Source organism: Chaetura pelagica, unplaced genomic scaffold (assembly GCF_000747805.2).
Source record: "Chaetura pelagica isolate M959 unplaced genomic scaffold, ChaPel_1.0 scaffold115, whole genome shotgun sequence".
NCBI lineage: Eukaryota > Metazoa > Chordata > Aves > Apodiformes > Apodidae > Chaetura > Chaetura pelagica.
This window is the reverse complement of record NW_009953761.1, coordinates 304072-322560: the sequence shown is the minus strand read 5'-3', so window position 1 is coordinate 322560 and position 18489 is coordinate 304072. Positions and strand designations below refer to the sequence as shown.

The 18489-nt window shown below is 43.5% G+C and overlaps 1 protein-coding gene across 1 annotated transcript in view; it reads right to left on the bottom strand.

Annotated features, from left to right (window-relative positions):
• Positions 1-16216, bottom strand: part of KIAA0226L (KIAA0226-like ortholog) — a 21104-nt gene extending 4888 nt beyond the window's left edge. Inside the window, exons 1-9 of the mRNA XM_010000864.1 lie at positions 16178-16216; positions 15929-16037; positions 13039-13701; positions 7864-7949; positions 4509-4716; positions 3522-3626; positions 2022-2064; positions 1520-1652; positions 994-1139 (exon numbers count right to left, since the gene is read on the bottom strand). Coding sequence (XP_009999166.1) covers positions 994-1139; positions 1520-1652; positions 2022-2064; positions 3522-3626; positions 4509-4716; positions 7864-7949; positions 13039-13701; positions 15929-16037; positions 16178-16216 — 1532 coding nt within the window. The remainder of the gene's footprint in view (positions 1-993; positions 1140-1519; positions 1653-2021; positions 2065-3521; positions 3627-4508; positions 4717-7863; positions 7950-13038; positions 13702-15928; positions 16038-16177) is intronic.
• Between the last annotated feature and the right edge of the window lie 2273 nt (positions 16217-18489).

Genomic DNA, 18489 nt, shown 5'->3' with positions numbered 1-18489 from the left:
AGAAAAATTCTTAAGAAATTACTTCAAGTATTGTCACAAAATGAATTTTTCAGAGTCCAGCTCAGCATGCTGCCACCATAACACTACCTGTATTATCACATGTAAAACCACACGTCACATTAATCCAGGTGTACCAACAGAGCGAGAAAAAGATGCCAACTGCTTTCTAGAGAAGCTGGTGACAGACACTGCAGAAGGCTGCACCATGCAGGAGCTCTAATCTTAGGTTCTGTTAAACCCACTCAGGCTCCTTCCATCAGCTTCATCAGGTTTTAGGCAAAGCATAGGATGGTTAAGGTTGGAAGGGACCTTCAAGATCATCAGGTCCCAAGCTCCCTGCTATGAGCAGGGACACCTCACACTAGACCAGGCTGCACAAGCCTCATCCAACCTGGCCTTGAACACCTCCACGAATGGAGCACCCCAACCTCCCTGGGCAACCTGTTTCAGTGCCTTACTACCTTTGTGGTGAAGAATTTCCTCCTGCTGTCTAACCTACATCTTCCCTCTTTAAAACCATTTCCACTTGCCCTACCACTGCTCTCTCTGATAAAAAGCCCCTCTCCAGCTTTCCTGTAGGCCTCCTTCACGTACTGGAAGGCTGCTATAAGGTGCCAAGAGCCTTCTCTTCTCTAGGCTGAAAAGCCTCAACTCTCTCAGCCTGTCTTCATAGCAGAGGTGCTCCAGCCCTCTGATCATCTTGGTGGCCCTTCTCTGGACCCTCTCCAACAGCTCCATGTCCTTCCTGTGCTGAGGACACCAGAACTGTGCACAGCACTCCAGGTGGGGTCTCACCAGAGCAGAGCAGAGGAGCAGAATCACCTCCCTGGCCCTGCTGGCCACACTTCTTTTGATGCAGCCCAGGATGCAGTTGCTCTCTGGGCTCCAGCACACACTGGCAGCTCATGTCGAGCTTCTCATCTACTACCACCCCCAAGACCTTTCCCCTGGAACTGCTCTCTAAACAACAGCGCTCAGATCCCTTAGACTTACTTGGCTGAAGGGTGAATGTTAAAAATAATCTGCGATCTTGGTGGGGTCCAGCCAGAAGATCCTCTTAATTTGGATATGATCTTTATTTCTTCAGCCAGATTCAAACTGGACTCAAGCTCTCTTGGAATCTCTTCTTTCAGCACAGACTATTGGGAAAGAAACTCATGAGGATGAACTGGATATATGTTACATGCTGTGAAACATTTACCTTTATACTCTAGGATTTTAAAGTTTTAATCTGCATGTAGTTCCCCCTCAGTTAAAACTCCTTCATATCAGTCCCAGAAGGAAGTACATTGATTGTTCACAACTGCACATCTTATGTGTGCTGATAATTGCTGAAGAGAGAAGAAATTTTCTAAAAATTAATCTAAAGAGTATTAAAAAAATTGGAAGTGCTCATCTTCATTTTTAATATTTTTTTTTTAATGCAGCTTCCCCTCTCCCTAACAGTGAAGTAGCTGCAGTAAGATAATGATTATTCGGAAAACTGAATAAAGAGCTGCTGGTCTCAGCTCAGACTCACTCTCTGCTTAGATGAGCTCAGGCAACCAGACAGTTGGACTGCAGAATCTGTCTGCAACCAGCGTTTTCTGAAAGCTCTGCACAACTCCTGGGCTGTTGCTTCAGCAGAATTGCTGCCTTGTTCAAAAGGCGATCTGAAAGTTAAGCAATATAGACTGTGAAAAATGGCAGGGTGTCATCAGTAGCTCTGCTGCCTCTTCTGCATCCCTGGAAAGTTTTCTCCCACCCCTTCATTCCTATGCCCTTGCTTTGATACACCCAGGCCCTCACAGAGCCACAGCCACCACCCTCCAGCGAGACTCCTAGAGGAGAGAGAGAAATGCACTGTTAAGCCAAGTGCCACAGACATGTGCTGTCAAGCAACATTCCTTCTCCTTCCTTGGGAGGGCCAAATTTACCACTCCCACACCTTTCCCCGCCCCAGCCAGAAGAGTCATCAGAAAGCTGGTCCAGCACAAAAGGTAGTGCCACCGGGCTATTACACTAAAGACACACAGCATTACCTTTCATCTGGGGAGACAGACAGATTTTCAAGGTCTTCAAGTTCTGTGGTAAAGGAGAAAATTTTATCAAGCCATCTAAGAAACAAAGCTTCTGTTACTCAGCACTGTTTTAGATCTACCTTCTGTGTTAACCACGGTGTCAGTTTCAAATATATTCATCTTTACAACACCCTTTGTGGATGTGGGAAATAACCTCAGCTGTAAAACAGGCATAAGGAGACTCATCTTCTCTGCAGATCTCTTGACATCTGCTGAGGAAGAGTACTCCCTAACAACTATGCATCATTTTGTCACCAACACTGTTCCTTCAAGAGCAAGGGAATCAATAAGGAGAGACTAAGTGCCTGCGAGTCCAGGTCTAGCCAGAAGGCACTAGACAGTAATACAGCAAATATATAAATATATACACAGTAAATAGAATAATATAGTAAACAGTAGCATACAGAATATTAATTTTTTTGGACACTGACAGCTATTTGGAAACACCTATCAGAGACGCACCAGCTAATGCTATAACAGGTTAGTAACAGGTGAGATTAATGGAATCGAAATACACACTTCACTCTTATATAGACAAAATATGATAACACAAAGTGTTCACATTGGTAGCATTAGTTTTGGCTATGCATATTTTTATGCAGGCTGAGGGAGTTAAAGCTATTGAGCCTGGAGAAGAGAAGGCTCTGGGGAGACTTTAAAGTGGCTTTCCGGTACCTGAAGGGGCTACAGGAAAGGTGGGGAGGGGCTTCTCACCAGAGAGGGCACTGATAGGACAAGGGATGATTGTTTTAAACTGAAAGAGGGGAGATTTCAGTTAGACATCAGGAAGAAATTCTTCACCATGAGGGTAGTAAGGTGCTGGAATAGGCTGCCTGGGAAGGTTGTAGAAGCCCCTCCTGGGAGGTGTTTAAGGCCAGGTTGGATGAGACTTGTGCAGCCCAGTCTAGTGTGAGGTGTCCCTGTCCATGCAGGGGGGTTGGAACCTGATGATCTTTAAGGTCCCTTCCAACTTTAACCATTCCATGTTGCTCAGACTACTTTTAAGAGTTTCTATTTCTGTGTATGTAAAAAAAGAGGTGGTAACCAACGAAACTCAGGGTATCCTGAAGAGAAGCAGAACACTGGTGACTACAAGGGGACAGTCTGCTCTAGTCCTGAAGCAGGAGGGCTGCCTAAAACCTCATTACCGTCTTTAATTAGGAAGTGATCATGTCCTAAATTCTCTCAAACAATGCTGCTACGCTGTTCACCCACATCCATTTGGTTTAATCCTTAGGCATAATTTCAGGCCCTCAAAACAGCTAATTTTTTAGATAGGAAATTGTGTATCACCCTGGCATTTCTTGATGTGTTCTTAAGAGTCATGCTACATTGCCCTTTCCATTTTCTCATATTATTTTTTCTCTGATAACACCTACTAAGCCAAAAGATTTTCCAAATGACCAACAGATTCTGCTGAACAACAGAGATGTTTCTGCAATTATAATTTTAGAGTCTTACCAATAATTACATATTCATCCTCTGAGTCACTGTGGCAGTGAAATCTGGTAACTTCATGATGTGATGGTAGATGCACCAGGGAGCTGACAGGCAACAGAGCACAGCCTATCCAGGAAAGACAATACCAGTTGAACTTCCGCAGCATTTGTAGAGTAGCTGCAATAATATTTTGAGTTTTCTTTGCTTACCAACACTTTAGCATACAGCCTGTATTTACAGAGCAACGCTACTTATTTATTTTTACACACACAGAAAGACAATTCTTGGGAGTCTGTCATACAGTATGTCCCTCAGTTTCTTAGCAAGAAGATTCTAAAGACTAAAACAGAAGGGTTTATATAATCAGTGGTCCTTCCTCTTCTCACATGCAAGCACACAATTAATTTTTCCCCACAAGTTATGTCATTTGGACTTCAGACTTAAGCTCCATCCCCAAGATCCGTATTACTCAAGAGTCTAAAATCTTCTTAAAAATGCACGTGCTGACTCAAGGATTACAGTTCCAGGAGCATTTGTTATCTTGCCTCAAACTATATGTGAATTAATACTCTGGGCAGCTTCACTCAAATCAATTACATAGCCTGATCTGCATACTGCAGAAGTAAGCACAGAAGGAAAAAGCCAGGCTTTAATTCCTGCAAAAAAGTATTTAAACACACAAAAAACTGCCCAAAACAGGCACGCTCTACAGAGAGGCGTGCTTGGCATGTGACACTTGAACCTTACATGTTCTTTTTCATGTAAAAAAATAAACCCACCATTAATTATAATAAAGAAAACACAAATGTGAGCATTCAAAAGAATCTGACCTACAGGAAAAACACTTATGGCGTAATCATCCTCAGGGAAGACAGCTCTCGAGAGTTTCAGAGAAGGTAACAGAGGATGTGGTTCCAAGCAATGCGTAAATCAATTTAGTATTTTCTTGCACAAAACTAAACAGTAAAGGCTGTCAGAAAAGTTTGCATTATAGACTAAGTAACTTGCCTTCATAACCACTGTCCGAAGAGGCAACAGAAGAATCAGACTTTTTCACCCCAGGGTAAGAAGAGAATTCTAAATCAGTGTTATAGCTGCCATCTGATCCACTTGTTTCTTCCACACCCCAGGACTCTGCTTGTTGGCTCAGGATATTACATTTCATTTTTTCTAGCGATGCTATAATCATATCCGCAACTAAAAAGTGTGCGTTTTCCTGGATGCAAGATTGGAACACTCATTAGTACACAGCATATCTGACATTTACAGAAGATGGAAGTGAAATATGTCATTATCCCCCTGTACTTTCTCAAAGCAAGAAGTGAAAATGTACAGCTATCTCACCTTTTATTTGAACACAAAAAAAATACCCCAAGGACAATTCAGAGACAGCATGCAAAAGGCAACTGCCCAGATAATTGTCTCACCTTTGATTAAAACATACTCTTTTATCTTACCCATCTACTAGATAAAACCAAACTTGATTACATGTCTAACCAACAAATATTTATGAATTTTAGAGACAGTCTTCTAGTTACACTGCACTATGTAGCATGCAAGTGTGACACCAGCTAACCTATTTAATAGGATTTAAGTCTGTACAAGCAGTTTTGCACACACACTAACTTGGATGGGGGTGGAAGAGGCAGGTTTTGAAGAAACTGTGTATCTTCAGATGATGGGTACTACAGAAGCTAGTCAAATGCTTTCATGTGTTAGGAGTTGAGGCAGTGAAGCAGGCAATAGCCAGTGAGGTAAGATTACATCCTCAACTCAAGGTTGCATAGAAAGTCTGTAACAAGGGGAAGTGGAAACCCAGCTCCTCCGGTGTTCACACTGCCTTAAATAAAAGGCAGTAGCTTCAAAGCTTCATTGTGGCATTTCCACATCAAACACAAGCCCTCCCCGTGGTGCCCCTTACCATCTTGCCTGCCTGGGTCACCCATCCTCTGGGAAAAGGGAATTTTTAAAGCCACCTTTACTGCCACTCTGACATCCAGACAAACTTGGGGCTTGCTGCCCCAATATCACTGCTGTATGCCCCATCTCCTGTGGCCTAACAGAGCATCCCACCAGCCCTACCTGCACTGCTGCTGCTGGCCTGGGCACATCCTCCTAGGCCAAGCTCAGCTCAAAAGTGGATGCATCATTAAGGGCTAGGTGCTCTCAGGTGGGGGGGTTGACACTCATAAGATGCCCAGGATACTCTCCCCTTCGCCCCTCAACTGCCTATGTTTTTGTTGTGCAAGGCTAAACCTTGGTCTAAACAACCACAGCAATAGCCAAGACTGGAGATTTTGAATGCAGAATAGTTAAAGCTTTCTAAAAATTGGCTTGTGCTCAGAAAATTGTACCACTTGCATAAGCATTCATGACATTTCCTTCAACCTGTATGGGAAGTATGAAGAAAAATATCAGTGTTTAGAAATACCTAAGTTGTAAGGAGTACATGAGACATCACTGCTTTCTTATTGTCCACAGACATATGCATTTAAGAGAGATCAATCTCAGTGTTAGAAAGACCCCACAAGTCCCTGTGGATGTTTGAACAGACTGTTATCTTTTCCTTAACACTGATTAAACACCACTTGCTTGGTGCCCCAGAGACAACTTAGAGTGAACTTCAGGACGCACCATTAGTAAAGGATAGAATTAAACAGCCTTTTTGCTTTGGGGAGATGAAGAGGACATCTACTCTGAGGATTCAAAAAGCCTGTGTGGCAGTGGTTAACCCCCAGTTCGTGGCAGAGCACAGCACATTATCATGTCCTGCTCATAAAAACAATTAAAGAGCATATCTGAGGGGTGCAAAAAGATGGAACAAGATACAGGCACTCCTGTACTCAGCATGACTATCAGCTTTCAGCTCTGCCTCCTACTAGGGCCATCACCCTAGGAAGCAGTGCCAAATCAGCCGTGACACACCAACCTTCTCATTTCTCTTCCTCTCACTCACATTAGTGGACAGTCCCTTTAAATCATCTGGCCCACCTCCTTCCTGGCACAAAACTACAACTCTGAAGACCTGCTGACACTGCAAGTACCTTGGTTTTTAGTCTCCTAAATTTCAAAGAGATTATTTCACAACCTAAAAATGTTTTGGTTTTTGGTCTGGGTTTAGTTAGGTTTTTTACAAGGCAGACTCAGTCATAACAGGCTGAGCTTCTCATGTCTTTTAAGCTGTTATCACATCAGCACCAATCATCTGCACAGAGGAAGCAGCTGATGCCATCTTGCTTCACTCAGTAGTTCTCACACTGTGGTTTCTCATTCAGATATCTACTAACTGGTCTCCTGATGACTGAAAGCAACTTACTTTGGTTTTAGCTCCCACATTACAGACAGAGAAGCGATGTCCTTTCTGAAACATCTTTCACAAAAAAAATGAAATGCTAGTTCACAAGTTTGCTTGATTTTGGCATGAGATTTATTGTGTGGTTTTTGTGTTTATGTTTTTGTTTATTTGTTTGTTTTTAAAGGCACCTTAAGGACAGTAAGAGCTCCAAAACAAATTCAGAACTTGCCACTCCAGTAAAGCCAGTGCTGTGCACCTCTTGGGCCCATGACATGGGACCATGTGCATATTCATAGTCCAGAAATAAAAAATATTTTAAAAATCTCCTTTTCTGTGCACACTTTTAAAGCTCTTTTGTATTAAATCCTACTCATTGCAATAAGTAATTATAATATTAACCCCTCTTTTCCAACTGTTAGAAAAAAACTATAACTTAGCACAGAGTTACGTGTGACCACATTATCTTTTCATCTTTATCTGTGTTTATAAACTCAATCTGGCAACATACCTGAGACTGTTTGGGCCCCTTATGCAACTATTAGAAACCATGATAAACTGCTTAAGTTACTGCAGATGTCACACTTACTGTTATTGTTATTCATATTGTAATTCTTTTACAGCAATCTCACATGCTCATCATAAGCACAAACTCTCCCTACCTCCTGATAAAAGCATGAGGCAAATCCCATTCATACACATGCAAATGCCACAATTCTATGTAATATATTCTTATGTAACTTTAAAGTGACTATGCTAATCTTCAAGTTTGGTATCAAGTAACGTGCAGCAAAATGATGGAATGAAAAGCAGAAATGTATAGTGCTTTAAAACATTTCCGTTCTTTATATATAATTAAAATACTTAATGAATGGATTAAGAGTAAAACTAAATTAAGAAATAAGCATTTTAGGTTTGAATGTTCACTCACAGAGGGGAGGAAGAGGGAAAATACAATATTTGTAAAGGCAAGTCCTTCTATCAGAAAGTATTGGGAAATGCCTCCTGTCATTTGCTTTTGCCACTATAAAATGGAAAACACATTATGACAACAGACTTTGTTGTCCTCACCTTCTCCACATCTTCTGGAAGCATGCAAATATCTTGCAATGAACGATTCAAGGGTATAGCACTTATGTTCAAAGGAGAAGTAGAACCTGTGGGTGTAACAAGAGCTTTTATAAGTTATTTCTGTCTTTGTAGCTCCCAGGATGTGTGCAGAGTGACTTCCAGAAAGCAAAGCAAAGCAAACTTTCTTTCCCAAAACTGACCATCCATTGAGACTGTAGGTTATGAGGGAAGCTAAGGAAAAGGAGAGGAAATGTGAGGAATATGCTGGCATATGAACTACGCCAACAAGCTGAAACATGAGTATCAACTAGCAGAGAAGCAGAGTTTAAATGCTGTGTGGTGACAAGCACCACGGTGCTCTCAACAATAGTTCTCTCCCAGCAACAGCCTGGGCCACTGGTGACAACCTCAGAACCTGAAGCTGGTATTAGTGATGCTCTGCAGTTCACAACACAGTCAGCTAACACTGTGCTCTGCTCACTCACAATAGCTGGAAAAAAAAAAAGAAATCTCACTGCTGTCTGAGCCTGCAGAGATGCATCAGCCTTAAAAGATCCCCTGAATCACTGCAGGTATTGTGTGACTGAAGCAAATTTGAAAATAACTTTGCTGTTATGTTTCCATACCTGGAAGAAATCTCCCTCTTATTTCCAAATGGAGCCCATACTGCATGGTAATCTGTAAAGCTGGGGTGGATGCATTAGCTGCAGTACTCCCTGCTTCCCAGAATAGCAGTTCTGCTTTCCTGGCATTTGCTGTCAAGTATGACGAGCATAAGAAACTAAATTAAATTCTTTTTCCCATTAAGAACTTTTCACTACCCAGCAAAGTATGGTCTGGTTTTCTACAGACATAGTCTGTACCCTGGATTGCCTTTAATACATATATAAAGTCATAATCATCTTCCCCAGAGAACTAAAGGTGTGAGATCATGCCCTCATGTTTTGTTTTCAAGAGCCCACAACCACTGCTACAATAAATCTGCTGGAAGGATGACAAAGATTATACATAATGTCTGTGGATGTACACACTAATGAGTACGAAAGGAAATGACACCTGTTTTTTAAACTGCCTGGTGGTTGTTTACTACCTCTTCTTTGACCTTTTAACCAAGCAATTCCTCTGGTTTGCTGCAGTGATGTTTACAGGATAGAATATACCATATCTAAATGCTACCACCACACATGCTATTTAAAATCAGTGCAGACAAGAAGGTTAATCAAAGGCTCTTTTTAATTAAAAAAAAAAGCCACCGTTTAATTTTTTTAGAAGTCACAGAAAGGATAAATAGGTCCCACAAAGTCTGAGAATAATTTCTGAAAATATTTTCTCCAACTAAAGGGCAGTGAACTCTCAGGCTTAGTTTAGATTCTTTATATTGCCTTATTTATAGAAACCCTGCTACGCTGCCCTGAGCATCGATGACATCAGGCTAGAAAGTCAATACTGTGCTCCAGCGTAGCGAGACAGACATCGTGTTTATGTAGAGAATTATTAATACTCCCATTCTGTGTACCATGGAGAAAAATGGAAAGGCCAGCAAACTGACTATTTGAAACAGATTTAACCACTGCAAAGCCATTAAGTTATTTTCATGCCTATCTGGTGTTTCATCTTACCAGATAAGCAGTGTGCAGGGAGTACAGGTAAGTGCTAAAGGTTCTACAGAAGAATAAAAACTTATTCCTCAACAGTTAAGATCATAAAACATTACTCTCTGAACTAGAAATAATAAGCAAAAATAAGGAAACGGGAAAGTTCTTTTCTTCTTTAAAATGTAAGATGCAAGGAACATTAAATGTTATTTTGAAATCCAATGGCAGCTTTTTCTCTTCCATTCCACTTGCATCTTTAAGTGAAAATGATGAAAGAGGCTAGGGAAGGAGCCCAGCACATCCAGGAACAGGATGTAAGTCTGGATCTGGTGCAAAAAATAATCTGGTTATCCTCCTGCTTCTGAACACTGTTGCCTAGAGGCTGCTGGGGCTGGGAAAAGAGACCTCAAGAGCCACAGAAGGAAGTGACCTTGATGTACATCGAGGTTAAAAGCAAGAACAAACACTGTGAACTGCAGTGACACAGCAGCCACAATAAAGCCCCCTGAAAATACCTAATTGAGTGACAGGCTCTTCATTAACAATGACAGAGCCTTTTCAGAAGACTGCATGAGGACACCTGAGAATTGCACTGAAAAATATGAGTAAGTCCTTCCAGGATTCTCATCAGATGAGCAGAAAAATGCCACTGAAAAAAAAATTCTTATTCAAGTAATGTGATGTGATTCGCTTATCTCTTGTGCATTCCTCACCAATTCTCCTGCAAGAAACAAAATTGAGAAACCACCACCTCTAAGATAGCAGGAGAAAGAAAGGCCAGTCAGGAGATGCTCTTGTGTAATTCTTGCCTTCAAATAAGGCAGCTTATTTCTTTTTTAGTTTGCCATTTCCTTTCCCATCCTCATAGTCCTGCACAACGCAGGGACAAGAAGACCTAGGTCCTGTCACCCCAGGCTACCCAGCCATGAGGTAAATAACTGAAGGCAACAAGGAACAATGAAATGCAGGTATTTTCACTTTGTACAAAAAAAGAACAAAGTCTAATATAGATGTAGCCCACAACACTGTACAGTGTCTAGCAAGATCCTGGCTCCCCTAAGTAGTATTGTTAGCAAAATCTAGGATCCTACTTTGTTAGCAATGTGGACAGTCGGACTGAGTGCACCTTCAGCAAGTTTGCTAACACCAAGCTGTGTAGTGTGGTCAACATGCTGGACAGAAGAGATGCCATCCAGACACTTGAGAGATGGGTCTATGCCAACCTCATCAAGTTCAACACGGCCAAGAGGAAGGTCCTGCACATGGGTTTGGGAAACCCCAAGAACAGATACAGGTTGGCTGGAGAATGGACTGAGAACAGCCCTGAGGAAAAGGACTTGGGGAAGCCAACTGTACCCTGGGCTGCATCAAAAGAAGTGCAGCCAACAGGTCAAGGGAGGCAATTCTCCTCCTTTACTGAGCTCTGGCGAGACTCCACCTGGAGTCTAGTTCTGGAGTCCCCAACACAAGAAAGACATGGAGCTGACAAGTACAGAGGAGGGCCACAAAGATGATCTAAGGGCTGGAGCACCTGTCCTACGAAGACAGGCTGAGAGAGTTGGGGTTGTTCAACCTGGACAAGAGAAGGCTCCAGGGAGACCTTATAGCAGCCTTCAAATATTCGAAGGGGTTACAGGAAAGCTGGGAAGGGACTTTTTACAAGCTGTTCCTGTGGCGCTAGGACAAGGGGGAATGGTTTCAAACTGAAAGAGGGTAGATTTAAATTAGACATTAGGAATAAATTCTTCACTGTGAGGATGGTGAGACACTGGCATAGGTTGCCCAAGGAAGCTGTGGCTACTCCATCCCTACAAGTGTTCAAGGGCAGGCTGGATGTGGTTTTGTGTAAGCTGATCCGGTGTGAGGTGTCCCCGTGAATGCAGGGGAGTTGGAATTAGATGATCTTGAAAGGTCCCTTCCAACTCAAACCATTCTATGATTCAGTCACCTAGCTGCCTTACTTCTGTTTGCTTTCTGGAGAACTACCAGGATTACTGACCCAACACAAGCTTGTGACACGTCCTACTCATGCCAGAAGATCAAGTCACACACGATTTAATTGCTCCTATACACGTGCCTTGTGGTCCCCACTGACTCCAAGAGCCTATGCTGCGTTTTCCAGAGAAGCCAACTTCCCAAACCTGCATGACTGGACCCAGCCAGCTTCAACTGCTGGGTGTGGTTTCCTCCTCCCTCATGGGCACCCCTCAAATACACAGGGCCAACAAAACACCCAGCAGGAAGAGACAACCATAATCGTCACCGTACTAACTGTTGACAACATACTAGCCCAGATGACAAAGTTATTACTATTAAAAGCTCCCAGTCCTACAACAGCACGTGCCTATTTGAGATCTCACTGCTACCTCGGAGGAGCTCTGGGTGAATGGCTAGAAAGTACCAGAGCTTGGAAGTGGGGCTCAATTAAGTGTCTTCACTAGGAATATTATTAACTAAAGCAGGGGAGAAAAGCCTTTGCCATTTTTATTTGTGATATAAAAGCAAGCTGAGTGCTCCCATCTGCCTTCATTTCCAGTAGAAAAATAGGTGTGGTTGCATCATCTTTCTGGGGCTCAGTATCTAGGAAGAGTAAGTCTTAGACAGCAATTACACCCTTCATAAATAAAAACATTTACCTTGCTGTAGCTAAAGCTGTTTGTATCAATGGTAGGTATTAAACATGAGGGAATTCTGCTGTGGCACCATAGGGGCAGGGGCCCAGGTCTACAGGTCAGGAAGCCTGAAGAGACTCAGAGGGGGGCACTCAGAGCCCCAAGGCCAGGGCAGCCGCTCTGCCAGCCCCCCTGGGGCACTGGGCCAGATGTCCTGACTGAACAGCCCCTCTCCACGGGCCAGGCCTGCCTGAGCCCCCTCCCGCTGCAGGAACTGGGGGCTAAACTTTGCTAGCAGCACTCAGCCCACATCTCTCCATGGACAACACGTGGGATATCTGTAGAGTTGGAAACCGGCGAGGGGCAAAAAGATCCTCAACTGTACCAGAAGGGGCTCTGTGTGTTTGAGATAGCAGGTGCACTTGGAAAGGGAAGAGGGAAAACAGTCCTGCTGTGGCACAAGCCAATTCAGCTGTAACAAGAATGGATGTTAATGCTCTGCCTCCAAGATTTGGAATTGAAGGACTCCCTCTCCTTCAGCTCATGTTGAACACAGATGTCCCAGGGGGCACACACCCCCCAGTGAGTCACTACCAAATGCCCAGATCCATGCTATCTGCCTTCCAGAGAAGGATAACGGTGAGGATCAAAAGCAGGAAGTCTCATCCAGGGAACGTTCTACACAGACCACAGCTCAGTGATTTTTACATTTTACCAAAGGCGGAATATTACAGAAGTATTTCTGCACCATGAGACAGAAGACTGCCACAAGCCAGAGTCTCCCATTTCCCCAAGTCCAACCCTCTGCTTCTTCTTTATTTTGAAGCTCTCTCTTCCTCCCCTCTCCTATATTTTGAATAAAAGCACTTCTCTAGTGACCCATGACCAACATAAACAAGGACTGCAACAACTTCAATTACATCATCCTTCCTAGCACAGAAATCTTAAAAATGCACCTGTAAAGTTACCTGTTCGATTGGCTGGATCTGACTGGGAAAGTCCACCCGGAGAATTGCTGTCACTGTTGCTGATGGGTGTAGGCTCCAAAGCATCGGGGTATTTCAACAGATCTGCTGGCTTACCAACAGTTGAATCAGGAGGAAATCTTGTGAAAGTTAAATCTCGTTCAGGGGAGGTATAACGTTCCTTTCGCACAACAGCCGATGTGACAACACCTCCTGTTAATGTCACCTGGGTAAAACAGTCCTGCTTCGGAGGGGACACATCTGAAAGGGCAAAACCATTCAAGGGGGAAGCAGCAGGATCCCCATCAGCATAGCGGGGACGAAAGAAAGTATCCAGCGATGGTTTAGAGGCATCACAGAGCGTGTTGTCCCAACACGCCCGATGCCTTGTGAACCGAATGTCTGTTTGTGTACAGGCTGCATTGCGATGTGCGGAGTCACTGTCGCTGTCATCACAGCTCTCCTCGTCACTGCTTTCTTCCCACCGCTCCACGTCGCTGTCCGGATGTTCAACTCTTTGCATCGTGGTCTGCCCTGGCACCAGAGAGGGCTTCAAACCAGACGCATTTAAAACAGACACGAGAATGTCTTTGATAGCTTCAGTACTGTCTGGGTAGGATCCAAAACTTCCGGCATGTCCAATCACTGCTGGCCTTGAGTATTCATCTATTCAGAAAAGGCAAGAAACCAAGAGGTTAGGAAACAACACTAAAAAAGGTTAGTTTACAATGTGAATAAAATGCACGCTATTTTTTTACGTGACTGAGAAAACAGGAAAGAGCAGTATTCACACATCATTCCCTGCTGCTTCTTTCTGCAAGAAAGCTTCGTGCTTTCTGCAGGCAGGAAGCAATTCTGTTGTTGATAAGGCTAGGTAATAAACCAGCAGTAAAGTATGCTGCTGCTAGCCAAACACAATTAAGACTTCAGTGGTGACTGATTGTCAGGGTGCTTGAAAACACCATTGTTCTACAAAACTGGATGTGATACAGTTACTGGTACAAGTACTGGTTCTATTGCCAGTAAAAAAAAAACCACAGGGAGTATTAATACAACAGGAAGAAAAAAATATAAACACGTGCTTGGTAATGAAAAGTCATGTGTTTGTGTTTCAGTCAGACACTCCTACTAAAGTGGAAAAGGCTGAAGTAACCTTTAGTCCCTTATTCACAGGGGTGGCAACACTTAAGGGAAGCCATAATGAAAGTTAGCTCTGTCACAGCGAGTCATTAAGAAGTAGTGCCTGCCTACGTGATCTGCTGCAAAACCAAAGTTGAACAGAAAATGGAAAAACTGCTTTTGGTGGCAAAAATGGTAACATAAGTGTGATGTAGGCACACCACAACCAGTAGCATTCAGAGTAAACTGAAGTCTTATACCTTGAACAAAAAGCTTCACAGTTACTGCCATCATTCAAGCACTGGAGAGATGAGACACAAAAGTCTGTGTTCAAGAAGAAGCTATCAACCACATCACAGCAATGAAGTTAACAACTGACTCCTTTGTGGAAGATAAGTAAGTTGTAAACTTCTAAGAATAGATACAATCAAGAATATTCATTTCCAGGGCAAAGAACTCTTAGTTAGGACCATGTGGAATGTTAAACATTGCTGGTGAAAAAAGCAGCAAGTCTTGCAAACTTTGCCCAGAGGTTGCTCTCCTTGGATGTAACTCAATGGAAAAGAATAAACTTCTCAAATCACTCACTTGGAAGCCAGAATGCACTCTGCATGGTAGGAAAATTTAATACTTAAGGGATCAAAACCAAAACAAAATTCTCCACATACTCAGAAAAAGCAAGTCTACACAAAGTGCAGTCCTCAAAACTGAAAAAAATTAAGAGCATCACATACAAGCTATGCTGCAATATTTGCTAGCAATGCTGCTCTCATAAAGCCAGGTCAAAATTAACCGGTGATTGGGACCAGCCACCTGTTACCAATCAGGACAAAGCTCTTGCAAAAACAGAAGTAAAACTGCACATTTTACTGGCTGCACTTGCAAAGAAACACCTTTCCAACATAGCCAGTCATGGCAGTGCAAGGGCAGGAACTGGAAAATAAAAGCTAGCTGCCTTTCAAATGGGAGAAGAAAGCAACTTGGTCAGTATTGACAATTCAGTGGCACAGGAACACCTTAACCTGGACTGAAGACAGCATCCCTTCTGTTCAAGATAGAACATTCAGCCTTCCTGTCTTTAACTCCTTTGCTTTGCTCTCCTAGTGCAAAGCCCATCCCAACAGCCTTTCCATCCCCACTCATTCTTTGTCATCTCCAGTCCTCCAGCATCATGGAGCATCTCTAGCACTAACCATATTATCATGCTGACTTAAGCTGCTAAATACTTGCTCTTAAGGGATTGTAAGAGAAAAAAGAGCAAGTTTTAAATATTTAACTCATGCTTTTGCCCAGTTAAGGTTTAAAAAAAAAAAAAAAGAGAGAGAAAACAAACCCCACATCTTGAAGCTACTACCAGAAATAGATTAGTTCCAGCTAAAAAATAAATTTCTCAACTTCAGCTTTGCAACTGATAGTCATGTAAGTAATTATGGTAATCTGTTAAAATCTGATAAACTGTTTCTTGAATGAACAAGGAGTTAACCTGCCAAGAATCAGCTGAACAGTTCAAGTATTTTACTCTTGAGCACTCAAAATGCCAGAAGAACTAAAATGGCTAAATGACCATCTAAAAAAAAATAATCAAAAAACCCCATACTTCCAAATTGTGTAATATACTTTGACTTTGTTTCATCTTCAAAGCCAATAGCAAGGTTCCCTCTCCAACCAGACTATGCTTGTTTAGTACACACACACACACCCCAATAGGTTTTGCTAGCACTATAAGCACAAGCCAAGTCCCCAGAGGGAGGCATTTTAGAACAAATTGGCATACCTGGGAGAACAGAGATTTGAGGTGTTGGAGCAAGGCAACTAATCCTGGCTGAGGGATTTGGAGAATATGCTGACTCAGTGAAAGTCACCTTTAGGCTTTCGTGGTTGAGCTAGAACAAGAACACACAGGCAGAAAATTTGGTTATAAAACAACAGTACTCTGGTAATTATATCCCTGGTCTCACAGCCATCCCAGCAGGGAGAACACCATGATAAGGCCTGCTGACAGTCCCCTAACCACTGCCTATACTTCTGGTTGTCTGAAAATCTCCCCAGAAGCATCCACCATCTTAAGAGCACTGGTATCTCAATCCTGCATCTTGCATTTCACTCCAGAAGAAATTCTCCAGGGCCAAATTAAACATGTCCATAAAGCATATACAATATAAAATGCTGAATCCAGGTATTTGTCAGAACAGGTGTCCATATACCTGTCAGAACAACAGCAGTGAAGTGGAAAAGAATTCAAGGAACCACCAATCGATAGCTGGAAGTGTATACAAGATAGGAGTTAAACCTGTGAGGCCCCAGCTCCACAAGCACCTGATGCACGTGCTGCTTGATCTTCCAGCTGCCACGACTGTGTGGTCACATAATCACATCTAAGTTGATAGAGCATAGTACATGTGGTTCACGTCAGCAACCCTGCTGACCCAGCACAAAGCATGAAATGACACAAACAGATAAGACCTGACCTGGCATACAGCCTGCCAGTGTAAGCTGACAAAAATTTTGAATGCACTTTAACTGACTGAGCAGAGTTGCACCAGATCAGCATTTTGCTTTGTGTGGTCGTGATGCTTCCGACCTGGGATTTTGAACCCCAAAGCCGGATTTACCACATTGCCACACCAGCACAAAGCTGAACCAGGGCAAGGAGCTTAGTTAGCACAGATATCGAGGGCCTAATTCCAACTAGGGAGTTAAGATACACTCAGGACAACAAAACAACAAGTCTCCTCCCCAGGCTCACAAATTCCTGGTGAGGGTCACACACTCATTTCCTGCTCCCTCTCCACTGCCTGAAGTGTGTCATGGACCTGCCAAGCACATCATAGAAACCAGGGAAATCAAAGGGATGCCCTGCTCTGAAGGGTACATCATTAAGAGGCACTTAATCAAGGTGTATGTGTGCCTTCTCCCCACTCAGACATCAGTGAGATGCCTCCCCAGGACACCTCTGTGACCCCATGAAGGGAAGGGAGTTCAAAGGTGTGCTGTCCTCTGCCACCCTGTGTTGACCTCCCTGTGGTCCCATGGGACAGTGAGGTGACTCAGAGAGCAGATCTACCCAGATAACCTTCAGGCTCATGGAAAGCAGAAGAAATTAAAACCCACAAAGACCTTCCCTTTCAACTGAACATTTTGGGCCAGAAGCAACATTTTGTTTCAACTGAACATTTAAGTGTTTAATTATGCCAGTGCTTAGAAAAATACTCTTCAGTATTTGACTGTTCTCTGGGCTTTTTTCCCCCCTGCACTAATTTAGAGAATCCATCCTGTAGGATTGTCAGCATTACTGCATAAAGTAGCTCTAACAGGAACTCGTTTTTATTCATTGTGTTTCATTTTTTTTTAAATGAGGGGGGTTTTTAGCATAATAAATTAACAGACTGTACCTCTCAGAATGCAAGTATCACAACTGGCTGTCACCAGGGTGAACTGCAAATACTTTACCAGTAAGCATAAATACTAGAAGTGCTAAATCTTAAAAATGTATCTATTTAAACAGCACCCCATCTCTCAGCAGAAGCAAACAGTGTTCAGACAATTTGTTTAAAAGGTTTCCACTTCCTTTCAAGGTGCTACAATTTCAACTACAACCCAGACTGCGAAAGAGCTCCTTCAGCATTTAGCTAGCAAACTGAAATTAAAAAAAAGCTCATTAAATGAAAGAGGACTCATAAAGAAATACGGCCGCAGAGGTGCATGGAAAAATATCTCAACACGCTGCCACAAATAAAAATGAGACACTTTAATAGCAGAAATGAGTCGGCTTCCCCACCCCGAGAAACACGCGAGGTACCTGCTCGGCCTCACCGTTTTCGGGGGCAGGTGCTGGAAGGTTTCCGTCCGGCCGTAGCTGGCCAGGGCTACTGCACGGAGAGACATGGTGGGGAAACGCTCATCTTTTTGGCGGTGTTGTCGTCAAGCACCTGGAAGCAACAGGGAAAGAATGACAAGCACCGCCAGGCTCACCGCGGTGTCTCCGTGGGTTCTGTTTTGCAGGCTCCGCATTTTATATTCCGAACCGTCTTCGGTATCGACTCGGCACGGTCGGAAACCTCCCGAAAACCAGAGCTCGGGAACAATGGGAACCCGCGTCAGAGCCCGCCTAACTTAAGAGTTAAAGAAACCACCGAACAACAGACCCAACCAGCGCCACGGGAACGCTCAGCTCACGCCAGGCACGAACGGAGGGCGCCGAGCGGCGTTTCCTCGCCGCGCAGGGAGAGGCAGCGAAGCCCCCGGCAAGAACCCGGCTCCCCGGCCCTACCTGCGGCGCCCGGCTCCCCCGGGGGGCGATGAGCGCTGCCGGGGCAAAGCTCCAGCTCGGCGGGC